We start from the raw sequence: 15,603 nt of genomic DNA on the forward strand, positions 1-15,603 counted from the left end.
CTCGCCGGCGCCGTCACGTAACTTGTAAGTTGCTGGTGTGGGCACTGTCCATGGTCACTATTTATAGATGTGCATTCCCCGAGGGTTTGGGTCCCGTGCTTCGTAGCAGGAGCCGGGGCCCTATTTTCAGCACCTGCATAGACATGACTGTCGTGACAGGTAACCCCATGTGTCCAGCTGCACGTAGCCAACCGGGCTACTAAAGACCCTTCCAAAGGGGGCTGCTTTCCTTCATGCGCCCGACTACAAGGTAAGAAGCAGCCATTGCGTCGTCTTCAGACTTATGTAACATTAGAACGTGTTTTAAGATTTGCTGATGGATCTGGCCACCGGGGGAACTTGAGAAGTAAAGTTTTAGTCCTTCGTTCTAGTAGGAACATACAGATGAAGGACCTTTATAAGGGGGGGGGGGGGGGGGGGGATGATGCCAAACCTTAATGTTACAAGGCAGCAAAAGTCAGGGGTGAAAATAGCCCAAAATTCATTTAGGTGGAGTTTCCCTTTAAACGGAACAGGAGTCAAACACGGGTGACCAGGAACATATACCGTAACAGCGTCGTGACAGCGCTTAATCTGCAGAGTTTACATCAATTGTGTCGGAAACTTACGGAACCTTTAAGGCGCCTTTGAGACATTTGAAGGTCATTTTGCGACAACTTCAATCCTACAACAGCTTTTCATCACGGGATTTGATACATGCTTCTTCTACCGAGTGCCTTTTTTTTTTTCTACAAAGTCGTATTGATCAACAGGAGCAATCCCTATTAGAGCAATCACGGCACTGAAATTATCCCCTTGCCTATCAGCTTTCGGAGCGTAGTTGTAGCCATCCAGATTGCAGGACGTGATCGTAGATACACAATAGGCAGTTATCATCTTCCTGAAAATAAAAAAAAAAGAATTCGGATCACAGACTATTTTGATGGATTGTAGCTGAAGGCTATAACTACCTGCAAAATGGTATTAGGTGTCTGTATTGTGGTAGGCCATTTAGTTTCCTTTCATAATAACCTCCGGGTGACCTTGCACTTGCCTAGACATGAGCCGTCTTCCCATGCTCATTGATCAGACATGACATAATGTATGAGAAATGACACACATGAGAAGGCTGTTTTCTTATACAGGTGTTACGGCCGATCAGTATTGCACTGATACACATGGCTAGATGGGATACATTTTTGTGAAAAACTTTGCTGAAATTAATTGCACGGCTTCATAGGTCCTGATACATCAATAAAAATGATACCTGTTTTGTAGAAATCCGATGTGTCATTGCTGAGAAATCAACCTCTAAACTCGCAAATTTGCCTGGAAGTGCTTTGGGGGCATGTTGAAGCACTTAATGTATTGACACGCCCAGCGTCAGACTGGAGCACCTTGGGCCCACCAGAGAAAATCATTCTTGGGGCCCACTATGTTGCTACATAGAAATAAAGACCACCAATTGTGCGGTAAAACTTGCTAATATCAGTGTATAATATAAGGTAGTACATGTCTTAATTATGTAGCAGGGGTTGGGGTAGAATCATAGAGGGGTAGCCCCCTCATAGAATATAATGCAGCCTCCCTCACAAAATAATGTAGCCCCCTCATAAAATATAATGCAGCCCCCTCTCATAGAATATAATGCAGCACCCCCAAAATATAATGCAACCCCCTCAGGTATAATGCAGTCCCCACCATAGAATATAATGTAGCACCCTCATAGGGTATAATGCAGCCCCCCTCATATAGTATAATGCAGCCCACCACAGAATATAATGCAGCCTCCCCATAGAGTATACTGTAGCCCCCTCATAGGGCATAATGCTGCTCTTCATATAGTATGATGTAGCCCCCAGAATATAATGTAGTCACCTGAGAGAATAATGCAGCCCCACCACAGAATATAAATGTAGCCCCCTCATATAGTAATATGTAGCCCCCCAGAATATAATGTAGTCCCTGAGAGAATAATGTAGCCCCACCACAGAATGTAATGCAGCCCCCCATAGAGTATAATGTAGCCCCCTCATATAGTATGATCTAGCCCCTCAGAATATAATGTAGCCCCCTGAGAGAATAATGCAGCCCCACCAGACTGTAATGCAGCCCCCCCCACAGAATATAATGTAGCCCCCTCAAAGTATAATGCAGCCCCTCTCCACCCAATCATTGTCCTCATCCCCACCTCCATCATTGCCTTCTCCCCCACCACCCCTATCATTCTCCCCCACCACCCCATCACTGCCCATTCCACCACCTCCATCATTGCTTCCTCCCCACCACCATCATTGTCCATTTCATCACCTCCATCATTGCCACCCCCCACCATCATTGCCCATCACCTCCATCATTGCCTCCCCCACCATCATTGCTCATCACCTCCATCATTGCCTCCCTGTTATGATCCGGTGACTTCGGAGACGCATGAACTTTCTCTGGAGAAGGTGGAAACTGTACTGACCGCAAAACCTGAACTAACATCGCAACTAGAAGTAGCCGTGGGGTGTGCCTAACAAACCCTAGACACCTCGACACAGCCGGAGGACTAAATACCCCTATAGATAGAAATAGGAATACTACCTTGCTTCAGAGCAGAACCCCAAAGGATAGGCAGACCCCCACGAATATTGACTGTGAGTAGGAGAGGAAAGACACACACAGGCAGAAAACAGGATTCAGCAAAAGAGGCCACTCTAGCTAAATAGGGAAAGATAGGACAGAATACTAAGCGGTCAGTATTAAAACCCTTCCAAAAATATCCACAGCAGATAATACAAAAGTTCCACAATCTAACTAAAGACATGGAATGTATATCTGCCACTCCAGAGAATCCAACAAGACTGAGAAAATACTGACACAATCTAAGCTGGACAAAAAAACACTGAATAGCACAGAAATATTAAGCACACAGCATGTGTGCCAAAGAAACAAAACCAGACACTTATCTTTGCTGATTTGGCAGAAGGCAGAAGGAACCAAACCAGGACCAAAACCTCCCAACAACCATGGACAACTGGCAAGGACTAATGAATCCTGCACGCCTAAATACCCCAGGCAGAACTGCAATCAGCAGATACACCTGACCAGGACTGCAACTCAGGGGCAACTGCATTACCACCTACAACCACCGGAGGGAGCCCAAAAGCAGAATTCACAACAGTACCCCCCTTGAGGAGGGGTCACCGAACCCTCACCAGAGCCCCCAGGCCGATCAGGACGAGCCAGATGAAAAGCATGAACCAAATCAGCAGCATGGACATCAGAGGCAAAAACCCAAGAATTATCCTCCTGGCCATAACCCTTCCATTTGACAAGATACTGAAGTTTCCGCCTCGAAAAATGAGAATCCAAAATCTTCTCAACAACATACTCCAACTCCCCATCAACCAACACAGGGGCCGGAGGAACAACAGAGGGAACAACGGGTACCACATATTTCCGCAATAAAGATCTATGGAAGACATTATGGATAGCAAAAGAGGCCGGAAGCGCCAATCGAAAAGACACAGGATTAATAATCCCAGAAATCTTATAAGGACCAATAAACCGAGGCTTAAACTTAGGAGAAGAAACCTTCATAGGAACATGACGGGAAGACAACCAGACCAGATCCCCAACCTGAAGCCGGGAACCAACACACCGACGACGGTTAGCAAAACGTTGAGCCTCCTCCTGAGACAACACCAAATTGTCCACCACATGAGCCCAAATCTGCTGCAACCTGTCAACCACAGAATCCACACCAGGACAGTCAGAAGGCTCAACCTGCCCAGAAGAAAAACGAGGATGAAAACCAAAATTACAAAAAAAAGGCGAAACCAAAGTAGCCGAACTAGCCCGATTATTAAGGGCAAACTCGGCCAATGGCAAAAGGCCACCCAATCATCCTGATCAGCAGACACAAAGCATCTCAAATAAGTCTCCAAGGTCTGATTAGTTCGCTCGGTTTGGCCATTTGTCTGAGGATGAAATGCAGAGGAAAAAGATAAATCAATGCCCAGCCTAGCACAAAAGGCCCGCCAAAACCTAGAAACAAACTGGGAACCTCTGTCAGACACAATATTCTCCGGAATACCATGCAAACGAACCACATGCTGAAAAAACAACGAAACTAAATCTGAAGAGGAAGGCAATTTAGGCAAAGGCACCAAATGAACCATCTTAGAAAACCGGTCACAAACAACCCAGAAAACCGACGTCCTCTGGGAAACCGGATGATCAGAAATAAAATCCATAGAAATATGCGTCCAGGGCCTCTCAGGGACCGGCAATGGCAAAAGCAACCCACTAGCACGGGAACAACAAGGCTTGGCCCGCGCACAAGTCCCACAGGACTGCACAAAAGAACGCACATCACGTGATAAAGAAGGCCACCAAAAGGACCTACCAACCAAGTCTCTGGTACCAAAAATACCAGGATGACCAGCCAACACAGAACAGTGAACCTCAGAAATCACTCTACTAGTCCATCTGTCAGGAACAAACAGTTTCCCCACTGGACAACGATCAGGTCTGTCAGCCTGAAATTCCTGAAGAACCCGTCGTAAATCAGGGGAAATAGCAGAAAGAACCACCCCTTCTTTCAAAATGCCGACCGGTTCAAGGACCTCAGGAGAATCAGGCAAAAAACTCCTAGAAAGGGCATCAGCCTTAATATTCTTGGAACCCGGAAGATACGAGACCACAAAATCAAAACGAGAAAAAAAAACAAGGACCATCGAGCCTGTCTAGGATTCAGCCGCTTGGCAGACTCGAGGTATGATTCTTATGATCGGTCAAGACCACAATACGGTGCTTAGCTCCCTCAAGCCAATGTCGCCACTCCTCAAATGCCCACTTCATAGCCAACAACTCCCGATTGCCAACATCATAATTGCGTTCAGCAGGCGAAAATTTTCAGGAAAAGAATGCACACGGTTTCATCAAGGAACCAACATGATCCCTCTGGGACAAAACGGCCCCTGCGCCAATCTCAGAAGCGTCAATCTCAACCTGAAACGGAAGGGAAACATCCGGTTGGCGCAATACCAGAGCAGAAGTAAATCGACGTTTAAACTCCTGAAAGGCAGAAACAGCCGCAGAGGACCAATTCGCCACATCAGCGCCTTTTTTCGTCAAATCGGTCAAGGGTTTAACCACGCTGGAAAAGTTAGCAATGAAACGGCGATAAAAATTTGCAAAACCCAAAAATTTCTGAAGGCTCTTTACGGACGTGGGTTGAATCCAATCATGAATGGCCTGAACCTTAACCGGATCCATCTCAATAGATGAAGGAGAAAAAATAAAACCCAAAAAAGAAACCTTCTGCACCCCAAAGAGACACTTAGACTCCTTCACAAACAAAGCATTGTCACGAAGGATCTGAAATACCATCCTGACCTGTTCCACATGAGACTCCCAATCATCAGAAAAAATCAAAATATCGTCCAAATATACAATCAAGAATTTATCAATATAAGTCCGGAAGATATCATGCATGAAAGATTGAAAAACAGATGGAGCATTAGTGAGCCCGAACGGCATCACAAGGTATTCAAAATGGCCTTCGGGCGTATTGAACGCAGTTTTCCATTCATCACCCTGCTTAATACGAACAAGATTATACACCCCCCGAAGGTCAATCTTTGTAAACCAACTAGCCCCCTTAATCCTAGCAAACAAATCGGAAAGCAAAGGTAAAGGGTATTGAAACTTGACCGTGATCTTATTCAAGAGGCGATAATACAGGGTCTCAAGGAGCCATCTTTCTTAGCAACAAAAAAAAATCCTGCTCCAATCAGTGAAGAAGATGGCCGAATATGCCCTTTCTCCAAAGACTCCTTAACATAACTCCGCATAGCGGTATGTTCAGGCACAGACAGGTTGAAGAGTCGGCCCTTAGGAAACTTTCAGCCTGGAATCAAATCAATAGCACAATCACAATCCCTGTGCGGTGGAAGAGAACTGGACTTGGGCTCATCAAACACATCCTGAAAATCAGACAAAAACTCTGGAATTTCGGAAGAGGAAGAAGAGGAGATGGACATTAAAGGAACATCATTATGAACCCCCTGACAACCCCAACTAGTCACAGACATAGACTTCCAATCCAACACAGGATTATGTACCTGCAACCACGGAAAACCCAACACGATAGCATCATGTAAATTATGCAATACCAGAAATCGACAATCTTCCTGATGGGCTGGCGCCATGCGCATGGTCACCTGTGTCTAAAACTGGGGCTTATTTTTAGCCAAAGGTGTAGCATCAATGCCCCTTAAAGGAATAAGGTTCTGCAAGGGCTGCAAGGGGAAACCACAATGCCTGGCAAACTCAAGGTCCATTAAGTTCAAAGCGGCGCCTGAATCCACAAACGCCAAGACAGAAAATGATGACAATGAGCAGATCAAGGACACCGATAACAGAAATTTAGGTTGTACAGTACTGATGGTAAATGAACTAGCGATCCTCTTTGTCCGTTTAGGGCAGACTGAAATAACATGAGAAGCGTCGCCACAATAATAACACAACCTATTCTGACGTCTGAGTCCTTGTCGTTCTGTCCTAGACAGAATCCTATCACACTGCATTGGCTCAGGACTCTGCTCTGAGGACAATGCCACAGCGCGCACAGTTCTGCGCTCCCGTAAGCCGATCAATCTGAATGGCCAAAGACATAGAATCACTCAGACCGACAGGCGTGGGAAACCCCACCATAACATCGTTAACAGATTCAGAAAGACCCTTTCTGAAAATTGCAGCCAAAGCATCATCATTCCATTTAGTCAACACAGACCATTTTCTAAATTTCTGACAATACAATTCTGCCGCCTCTTGACCCTGAGATAGAGCCAACAAGGTCTTCTCCGCTTGATCCACAGAATTAGGTTCATCATATAATAGTCCTAAAGCCTGAAAAAAGGAATCTACATTAAGCAAAGCCGGATTCCCAGATTCCAGGGAAAATGCCCAATCCTGTGGATCACCACGCAGCAGGGAAATGACGATTTTAACCTGCTGAATAGAATCCCCAGAGGATCGAGGTCTCAAAGCAAAAAACAGTTTACAGTTGTTTTTAAAACTCAAAAATTTGGACCTGTCACTAAAAAAACAAATCAGGAGTAGGAATCTTCGGCTCTAAAACAGGAGTCTGAACAATATAATCAGAAATTCCCTGTACCCTAGCAGCAAGCTGGTCTACACGAGAAGCTAATTCCTGAACATCCATGCTAACACAAGACTCCTTAGCCACCCAGAGAAAAAGAGGGAAGAAAAGGCAAAGCAAACTGCAGAAAAAAAAATGACTCAACACCTTTCTTCCCTTCTTCTGAGATGCATTTAACTCATAGTGGGCCAGTTGTACTGTTATGATCCGGTGACTTTGGAGACGCATGAACTTTCTCTGGAGAAGGTGGAAACTGTACTGACCGCAAAACCTGAACTAACATCGCAACTAGAAGTAGCCGTGGGGTGTGCCTAACAAACCCTAGACACCTCGACACAGCCGGAGGACTAAATACCCCTATAGATAGAAATAGGAATACTACCTTGCCTCAGAGCAGAACCCCAAAGGATAGGCAGATCCCCACAAATATTGACTGTGAGTAGGAGAGGAAAGACACACACAGGCAGAAAACAGGATTCAGCAAAAGAGGCCACTCTAGCTAAATAGGGAAAGATAGGACAGAATACTAAGCGGTCAGTATTAAAACCCTTCCAAAAATATCCACAGCAGATAATACAAAAGTTCCACAATCTAACTAAAGACATGGAATGTATATCTGCCACTCCAGAGAATCCAACAAGACTGAGAAAATACTGACACAATCTAAGCTGGACAAAAAAAACACTGAATAGCACAGAAATATTAAGCACACAGCATGTGTGCCAAAGAAACAAAACCAGACACTTATCTTTGCTGATTTGGCAGAAGGCAGAAGGAACCAAACCAGGACCAAAACCTCCCAACAACCATGGACAACTGGCAAGGACTAATGAATCCTGCACGCCTAAATACCCCAGGCAGAACTGCAATCAGCAGATACACCTGACCAGGACTGCAACTCAGGGGCAACTGCATTACCACCTACAACCACCGGAGGGAGCCCAAAAGCAGAATTCACAACACCTCCCCCACCATCATTACCTCTCACCACCATCATTGCCCATCACCTCCATCATTGCCTCCCCCACCATCATTGCCCATCATCTCCATCATTGCCCATCACCTCCATCATTGCCTCCCCCACCATCATTGCCTATCACTGCCATCATTGCCTCTCCCCACCATCATTGCCTCCCCGACCATCATTGCCTATCACCTCCATCATTACCTCCCCCACCGCCATCATTGCCCATCACCTCCATTATTGGTGCCCGCCATCACTGCCTAATCACCGCCATCATTGCCTCCCCCAAAATCATTGCCCATCACCTCCATCATCACCTCCATCATTGCCCCCCACCATCATTGCCTCCCCCCACCATCATTGCCCATCACTTCCATCATTGCCCATCACCTCCATCATTGCCCATCACCTGCATCATTGCCCATCACCTGCATCATTGCCTCCCCCCACCAATATCATTGTCCTTTCCCACCACCCCTCACACATGCACATGCAGGCACACAGACACACAGCACAGCTCACCTCCACGCAGCAGCAGCACATCCTAACAGCCTCTTCCCCATCGGCAGCTTTCTGTCTGCGACAGTGCACTGGATGATGATGATGTCATCCAGTTGGGCTATCTCAGACAGGTAGCAGGATGCTGGGATGTGCTGCACTGTGTGTCTGTGTGCCTGCGTATGTTTGGGTATGTGGTACGATGCTTTGTGTGTGTGGTACGGTGCTTTGTGTGTATGCGTGCGGATGTGGTGCGGTGCGGTGCGTTGTGTGTGTGTGTGTGTGTGTGTGTGGTGCGGTGGTGGGGCTTTACATGCGGGCAGTGTTAACTGCAGCCTGTGGCTAACGCTGCCTGCTATTAAAGAGAAATGGTATTCATGACTCTCCACGCCCATAGGGGTGTGGGGGAAGTGTGAATATTCATTTTGCTTTAGCAGCGGGGACAGGATCCTGTCTCCAGCTGCTGCTACGCTGGCACAGGGTGGGCCCCCTTGACTCAGGGACCCCATATCCACTGGCTGAGGGCCCCTGGAGCAGTGGGGGCCCTTGAAGCAGTGGGAGCCCTAGGCAGCTGCTGGCCAGTATGCTAGCAGGTGTCAGTTCCTGGGCCCACCAGAGAATCCTCCGGTTCTCTGGTGGGTCAGTCCTAGCCTGGACACGCCCCCAATGCACCTACAGGCAAATTTGCACGTGGCTTCAATACTCAATTTCTCAGCTCTCGCACATCGGATTTTTACAAGACTGGTATCATTTTTATAGTTGTTCTAGGACCTAAATGGCCATATCACATATCTGGCTCTTTTTCATATATAGTGGAGATATATATATATTATATATTCTATTTATATATTCTATTTATTCCACCATACAAGATTGAAAATGAATAATGCGACTATACTGATATCACTGTAGGTCAAGGAGGCATGTCTACGACATTCATATCAGATAAAAACACTGATCAGTAACACTATAAAGGGGAAAAAGTACAAAATTTTGCCCACAATACAATGTCAATCTCTTTAAAACCTTAAAGTTAAATTACTCGCTAAAAAAAACTAAGTGCCTCATAAAAAATCTCCAATCTCCCCTGATTCTGTCACTGTTTTCCATTTTGTGATACGTTGCTCCCTTGCAGAGATATTCACATTTGTTGCTTCTGGAGTGCAGTATGTGAAATCTCTGCTTGCAGTTCAACCAGGTGTTTCTTCAGAGTCTTCTCTGGGGGCGTATGCTTTCATCCCTGCCGTCCAGATGCAGCCAATCACAGATCACCAGCTGATCTAGCAATCTCAGGCGCTGCTGAACTGTGATTAGCAGCAACTGAGAGAGGTGACCGTGCATGGCCCCAGAGAAGACTGTGAAATCTCTGCTTGCAGTTCAACTGGGTGTTTCTTCAGAGTTTTCTGGGGGCTTGTGATTTCACTCTTCCCTAACAGACGCTGCCAATCACAGATCGCCAGCTATTCTAGCAGTCTCAGACCTTGTTGAGCTGAGATTAGCAGCAACTGGGATGGAGGGGTGAAATAGCACACCCCCCAGGTAAGACTATGTGAAATCTCTGCTTGCAGTTCAACTGGGTATTTCTTTACATACAAAAGAAACAAATGTGAATATCTCTGTAATTGAATAACGCAGTGCAACATGGAAAAAAGCAGCAGAATAAAGAGTACATAGGGATTTTTGCAAAGTATTAAACTCAATTTTTTGAGCAAGTCACAGATCCTATTAAAAAAAAATTGTCACCTTAGAAACATAATTTATTTTAACCATGATTAACAAAAAAAAATATTCTTCCCCTTCCTTTAGGTGCCATTCCAGGGTTATAAGTTAATCACAATTATTATTAAATTATTCTTGTTTTGAAAAATAAATTAGGTAAAATAAAAAAGATGAAAAAATTTTGTTTTTTTAAAGCTAGATTGATAAAGTATTATAATTAATGGAAACCTAAAAGAAAAAAGGCAAACTGAACCCAACATTTACCAACAGAAAACCCCCATTGAAATCAAGTCAATGTAGCAACAGATTGCATTTTGTCAATTTCACAACAATCCACATATGGTCTAATCTTTTATTTCATTTGTCCTGTACATCCTCACACTGAGGCACATGTCTAGGGAGAGACATAGCGTCACTTGCATGAAAAGAATGCAAGAACTGAAGTGAAAACTGACACAGACATTACAGGGATTGTCAGACCTTATGATATTGATGACTTATGTCTAGGGTAGCACATCAATATCAGATTTGTGGCGGTCCGACATCTGGCACCCCCACCAATCAGCTGCTTATACTGAGCAATGGATGGTGCTGAGAACTGCTCCTCTTCGATAAGATCTGAGCTTCAGTTCTTGGTCCAGCATTCTCCAAATTGTTGTTCTTCCTTTAGAATGGTTTATGTTATTTTAAAGGGGTTGTCCGGGACTTTAACATTGATTGTCCAATCCATCCTCAGGACAGGTCATCATTGATTGGTCGAGGTGCGACTCCTGGCATTACTGACGATCAGTTGTTCCCGGTGTTGACGGCGGCTGTAACTGCTCTGTTATGGAGTTGCAGAGCACAACTCCATCGACTGTAAATGGCTACAGCCGGCACTGCACATCCGCCCCCTATTCAAATCAATAGGGGATGGATGTGAATATTCAATTAAAGAGGGGGCGGATGTACAGTACCCAGCCACGACCACTATTATATCAACAGAGCTGTACAGCTCCGTAACTGAACAGTTTTGACTACCGCCAACACCAGGAACAGCATTTGGCGGAGATGCTGAGCGTCGCACCGATCAAACATTAATGACCTATCCTTAGGATAGGCCATCAATGACAAAGTCCTAGAAAAACCCTTTGTCATATTAAATATATAGTCCAATCTGTGGAAAGCATGGTATAGAGAAGGGGGAGCTGAGAATATTGATATATAGCTTTGTGGGAAGAAACTCTGTAAAACTTTTTTCATTATATTTTCTGCCCCTTTAAGGTTTGAGTCCAGTGGGCAGTCCTAATCACTGACAGCTATCTCTCTACACACCCACTTGACTCGTAAGCATAAAAAGGGCTGGTGTTTAAATGGATTAATTAAAAGTTGAGAGATTCGATTCCTAACAAAACGTATTTGTTTTACTAATTTCTCTTAGAATTCTCTGAAAATCCTTATCTTCTTGGCTTCTCCTCCTCTGTACTATAATACCCCCAGATCGGACACCATGTTCAATGTGACATGTTCTCTTTAAGTGTTTTTATTCAATTCATAGCCAATACTTTTTGCTAACATCTCTGCTGTGCATTTTTTTTTTTATTACAGCTATGGATAACTTTGAATATAGTATTCAGATTAATGACCGCGACTGGGAGGAATTTTACTCCACGGCTGAGGAATGTGGCTTAATGCAGGTGTCCTTGGCCACAGAAGAACTCTGGTTGAGTGACACCGAACAAGATGCCGCCAGTTGCGCCCTATCCAACAAGCCCAAGTTCGTCCGCATCAGTTTATGTCCACCACCGAAAGAGGAATATCCTGCTCTACCTGTCTCCCAGCCAGTTGTATCTCAGTACGGGCAAACAAGCAACAGGTGGCTAAGCCTGGATGAAGACCTTCTGTCAGGTAGTGAAGATGAAGAGGAGTTTGGATCTGTCAGCAGATTTCTTTGCCAAAAGGAGTATATGCGGCAAAAGAAGGAGTTGGAGCAGATGATAGACATTCCACTTCCAAAGTCAGTAGACCATGGTGATTTAACCATCCCACTGAAGGAAAATTCAAGGATGAATTTAGTAGGAGAAGATTCAGTTGAATATATGAAAACTGTGAACATTGACCAAAATATTCAATATGTAGTACACCCCCAACAGAATTTGTGTAAAACCACACAAGTGGAATTAGGACACTCTGATGCTGGACCGATGGTGTCCTCATGGCCTGATGAAAATCCAAGACCCAGTGGCAACGTAAATTATCCTAATAACTCGCCTTATTGTGCACATAAGACTGAAACTTGTTCCTCGGTAAATGGTTACCTACAAGGAGAGAACATTCCTGGTGTAAATAGCAGCAAAGATGAGACAAGAAGTCCAATGTGGCATTCGGGATATGAAGCTACAATGTCTGGATGCCTAAGCAAAGATGACTATTCCAATACAGAACATGAGATGTTTGATGTTCCAAGAATTCTTGAAGAACCTCTGTCCTCCAAGCATAATGGACTCATCTACTACACCATGGAAAAAGACACCTTAGATATTAGTTGTGAGGTTACTTCAGAAGCCGGTGTAAATTCCTCAGCCGTCGAGCAAAATGTCCCAACCTCAACTATCGAAGAGCTACCAACATTCATCTCCCAGCCAGATAGCTTAGATTTTGAAGTGAAGGCTACATCAAGCGCACATGACCCGGTCATTGACCATGCATCCCACACACGCAGCATAGTACCAGTCAGTGCTACCATAAATGCTTGGAGGAATCAGACGCCACTAAGTTGTCCATCCTCGCCCTACTGTAGGAAGACAATTCTGACTTTACCAGAAATGTATGACTTTTTCTTTGGTGACGTTTCAGACACCGTTTCTCTTGAGACAGAATTAAACATGGCAAGTAATGAAGGAATCGTGTACACTCCCGAGATGTATGAATATTTCTTTCTTGAGACAGAGGAAGAAAATAGAGCTGAAAGCAAAGGTGGCAGCACCAGTGAAGCATCAAGTACAGATTTGGTTTCAACCTCCTCAGTAGCTGCTACTTGGCCTGAGGCCTGTGAGTTTTTCTTTGCTGATGGGCCTCAAGATCATTACAAGGAGGGCATTTTGGTCGGTATACCATCTTCCCAAGTACAAAGTGCCGCAGACATGATTCAGTCCTTCATTCCTAAAGGACTAAAAAGATTCTCGGTGAGGAGAGTACATCCCCGGAGACACCCACATGGGGGTCTTCTTCCTCAAAAACATCATGGCGAATCTGAAAAATCAGCATCAGGTAACAGTTCGACTTCAGAAAAAACATTATCAAAGCTCTGATGAAAACCACTGTGGGGTGTGATAACGCTTTGCTTCAATGTCTGTTTACAGGCTCTATTGCCCCATATTTGTCCCCGAGCAGGAGCGATGCATGCTTGGTGTTCCTTGCCTTTGCATCTTGGGCTGTGAAATCTTCAGACTTGCAATCTTCAGATGGATGGAAAACAGGTGTGTCCAAAATTCTTGCGGAATAGTTTTGAAAAATGATTTTTTTCTACTGGCATGACACACTTTACATCTGACCAGGAAAATGGTCTCCGGGAAACCATCAGCATTGATCAATGGCAGACATATTACTTCCATATTTACGATAAATGCTCTGCTTTGGCTGACAATGTGAAGTAACAATTATCATCTGTACTCATTGAAATCTAGGAAGGGCTAGGACCATTTCCATTAGAATTTCAATTTGGACTCTTTAAAAAGGGTTCAATTTCCTGATGCAAAACACCCAAATCTTTGACGACTTGGTATGAAATAAGTCTCTGCTAAGGCCAAATCTGTCAGCAATTTTTTGAACAGCAGGACGTAGAGGTTGAGATCCTGATTCCAGTGATGTGTCACTTACTGGGCTGCTAGGTGTAGTTCTGATAGAATCCCTGCTTTCTCTGTTGTAGATGTAGCGGGGCTCAGAATGCTGAGCTGTGTATAACCTCGCCAGCCCCACTGATTGGCGGTTTCCTGTGTACACAGTACAATGTCAGAAAGTAGCCAATTGGTGCTGGGGGTGGGGTTACACAGATTAGCTGGACTGTTTTGCATGTGACCTAGTCAGACAGTGATTGCATTGAAACTACAGCGAGCTGTTGAGCAAGTGACAAATCCCTGGAATCAGGCACCCTGCCCATATATTAAGCTGCTCTCATATAAACTCACAAAAAAACTGTCGACAGTTTCTCTATAATAGCAGTTTTGCAGTAGCTTACAGTATTTATGACATAATCCCTCTAGGTGCTGCTGGAGATAAGGTTTTGGATAGAATCAGTCTCCTTCCCCTTCTGGCAGCTGACATCATATTCATGTCTTATTTGCCCCACAGAACACATTCTCACCTATACTGTCATTTGGGGATTTAATTACACTTTATACAAGTTTGTTTTTTTGGTTTGTATTTCCAGCTCTGCTGGCGAATATCGGCGCAGTCTCTGCAATTCAATATTTACGGAGACGAAGCAGAAGAACCTGGCAGGAATCTTCACCACCCATTGGAGATGAAACCTAGACTTCCCAGCAAGACGATCAACAGCTCCAAGGAATGGTCTCCAGCTTGCACGATGACTATTTGTTCCCGTCGCTCTCAGATTTGGAACGTTAAGCCAAGCTGATGCTCAATGCTACAGTACAGAATGTATCCATGAATTAACGTCACAGCACCTGGGGCCAGAAAGGCAGGAGATGTTTTGAGGAGGACACGTTCAGGTCGGCAGGTGTGGCCAGGTATGTCTGCTGGGAACAGTATGTGGAATTGTGGACTGCGGAGGTAACGAGAATTACTGCAAGTTCTCAGCAAGTTATAGACTAATCTGAGAGTTCTCAAATCCAATGACTGATACTTGATGTCAAAAGTCAGCGGAAATGCAAGTGTGTTCTGTACTGCGATCCTTCTGCCTCCAGTGTTGCTGTGATACATAATAAATTCTATCTGATCCATCATGGACATGATATATATATATATATTTATCTATCCTCTACATCAGAGGTGTCAAACTTCATTCCTCGAGGGCCTCAAACGATGAGTGTTTTCTAGATTTCCTTAGCATTCCACAAGGTGCTGGAATCATTCTGTGCAGGTGATTAAATTATCACCTGTGCAATACAAGGAAATCCTGAAAACATGACCTGTTTGCGACCCTCGAAGGAATGCAGTTTGACACCTCTGCTCTACATTTCCGCCTTCCCCTCCTCTATTCATTTATCGCTGCATTTAATTCACAAAGTCAATGTGTCCAGTGATGAAAAGACAGATGTAGCAGAAAGAAAAAAAAAAAAGGTCCTAACTT

The 15,603-nt window shown here is 44.6% G+C and overlaps 1 protein-coding gene across 1 annotated transcript; it reads left to right on the plus strand.

Annotated features, from left to right (window-relative positions):
- The first annotated feature begins 57 nt into the window (after positions 1–57).
- On the plus strand, positions 58–15,276 carry PERM1 (PPARGC1 and ESRR induced regulator, muscle 1). Its single transcript, XM_077250024.1, has 4 exons — positions 58–250; positions 11,901–13,562; positions 13,655–13,771; positions 14,722–15,276. The coding sequence occupies exons 2-4, from the start codon at positions 11,903–11,905 to the stop codon at positions 14,823–14,825; spliced, it is 1,881 nt and encodes a 626-aa protein (XP_077106139.1). The 5' UTR covers positions 58–250; positions 11,901–11,902; the 3' UTR covers positions 14,826–15,276.
- The last annotated feature ends 327 nt before the right edge of the window (positions 15,277–15,603 follow it).

This window comes from Ranitomeya variabilis, chromosome 4 (assembly GCF_051348905.1).
Source record: "Ranitomeya variabilis isolate aRanVar5 chromosome 4, aRanVar5.hap1, whole genome shotgun sequence".
Classification (NCBI taxonomy): Eukaryota; Metazoa; Chordata; class Amphibia; order Anura; family Dendrobatidae; genus Ranitomeya; species Ranitomeya variabilis.

Coding starts and splice junctions, on each gene's coding strand:
- PERM1 (XM_077250024.1), top strand. CDS start 11,903: ATGGATAACTTTGAATATAGTATTCAGATTAATGACCGCGACTGGGAG. Junction 13,563..13,654: donor ATCTGAAAAATCAGCATCAG/GTAACAGTTCGA, acceptor GTCTGTTTACAG/GCTCTATTGCCCCATATTTG. Junction 13,772..14,721: donor TTCAGATGGATGGAAAACAG/GTGTGTCCAAAA, acceptor TTGTATTTCCAG/CTCTGCTGGCGAATATCGGC.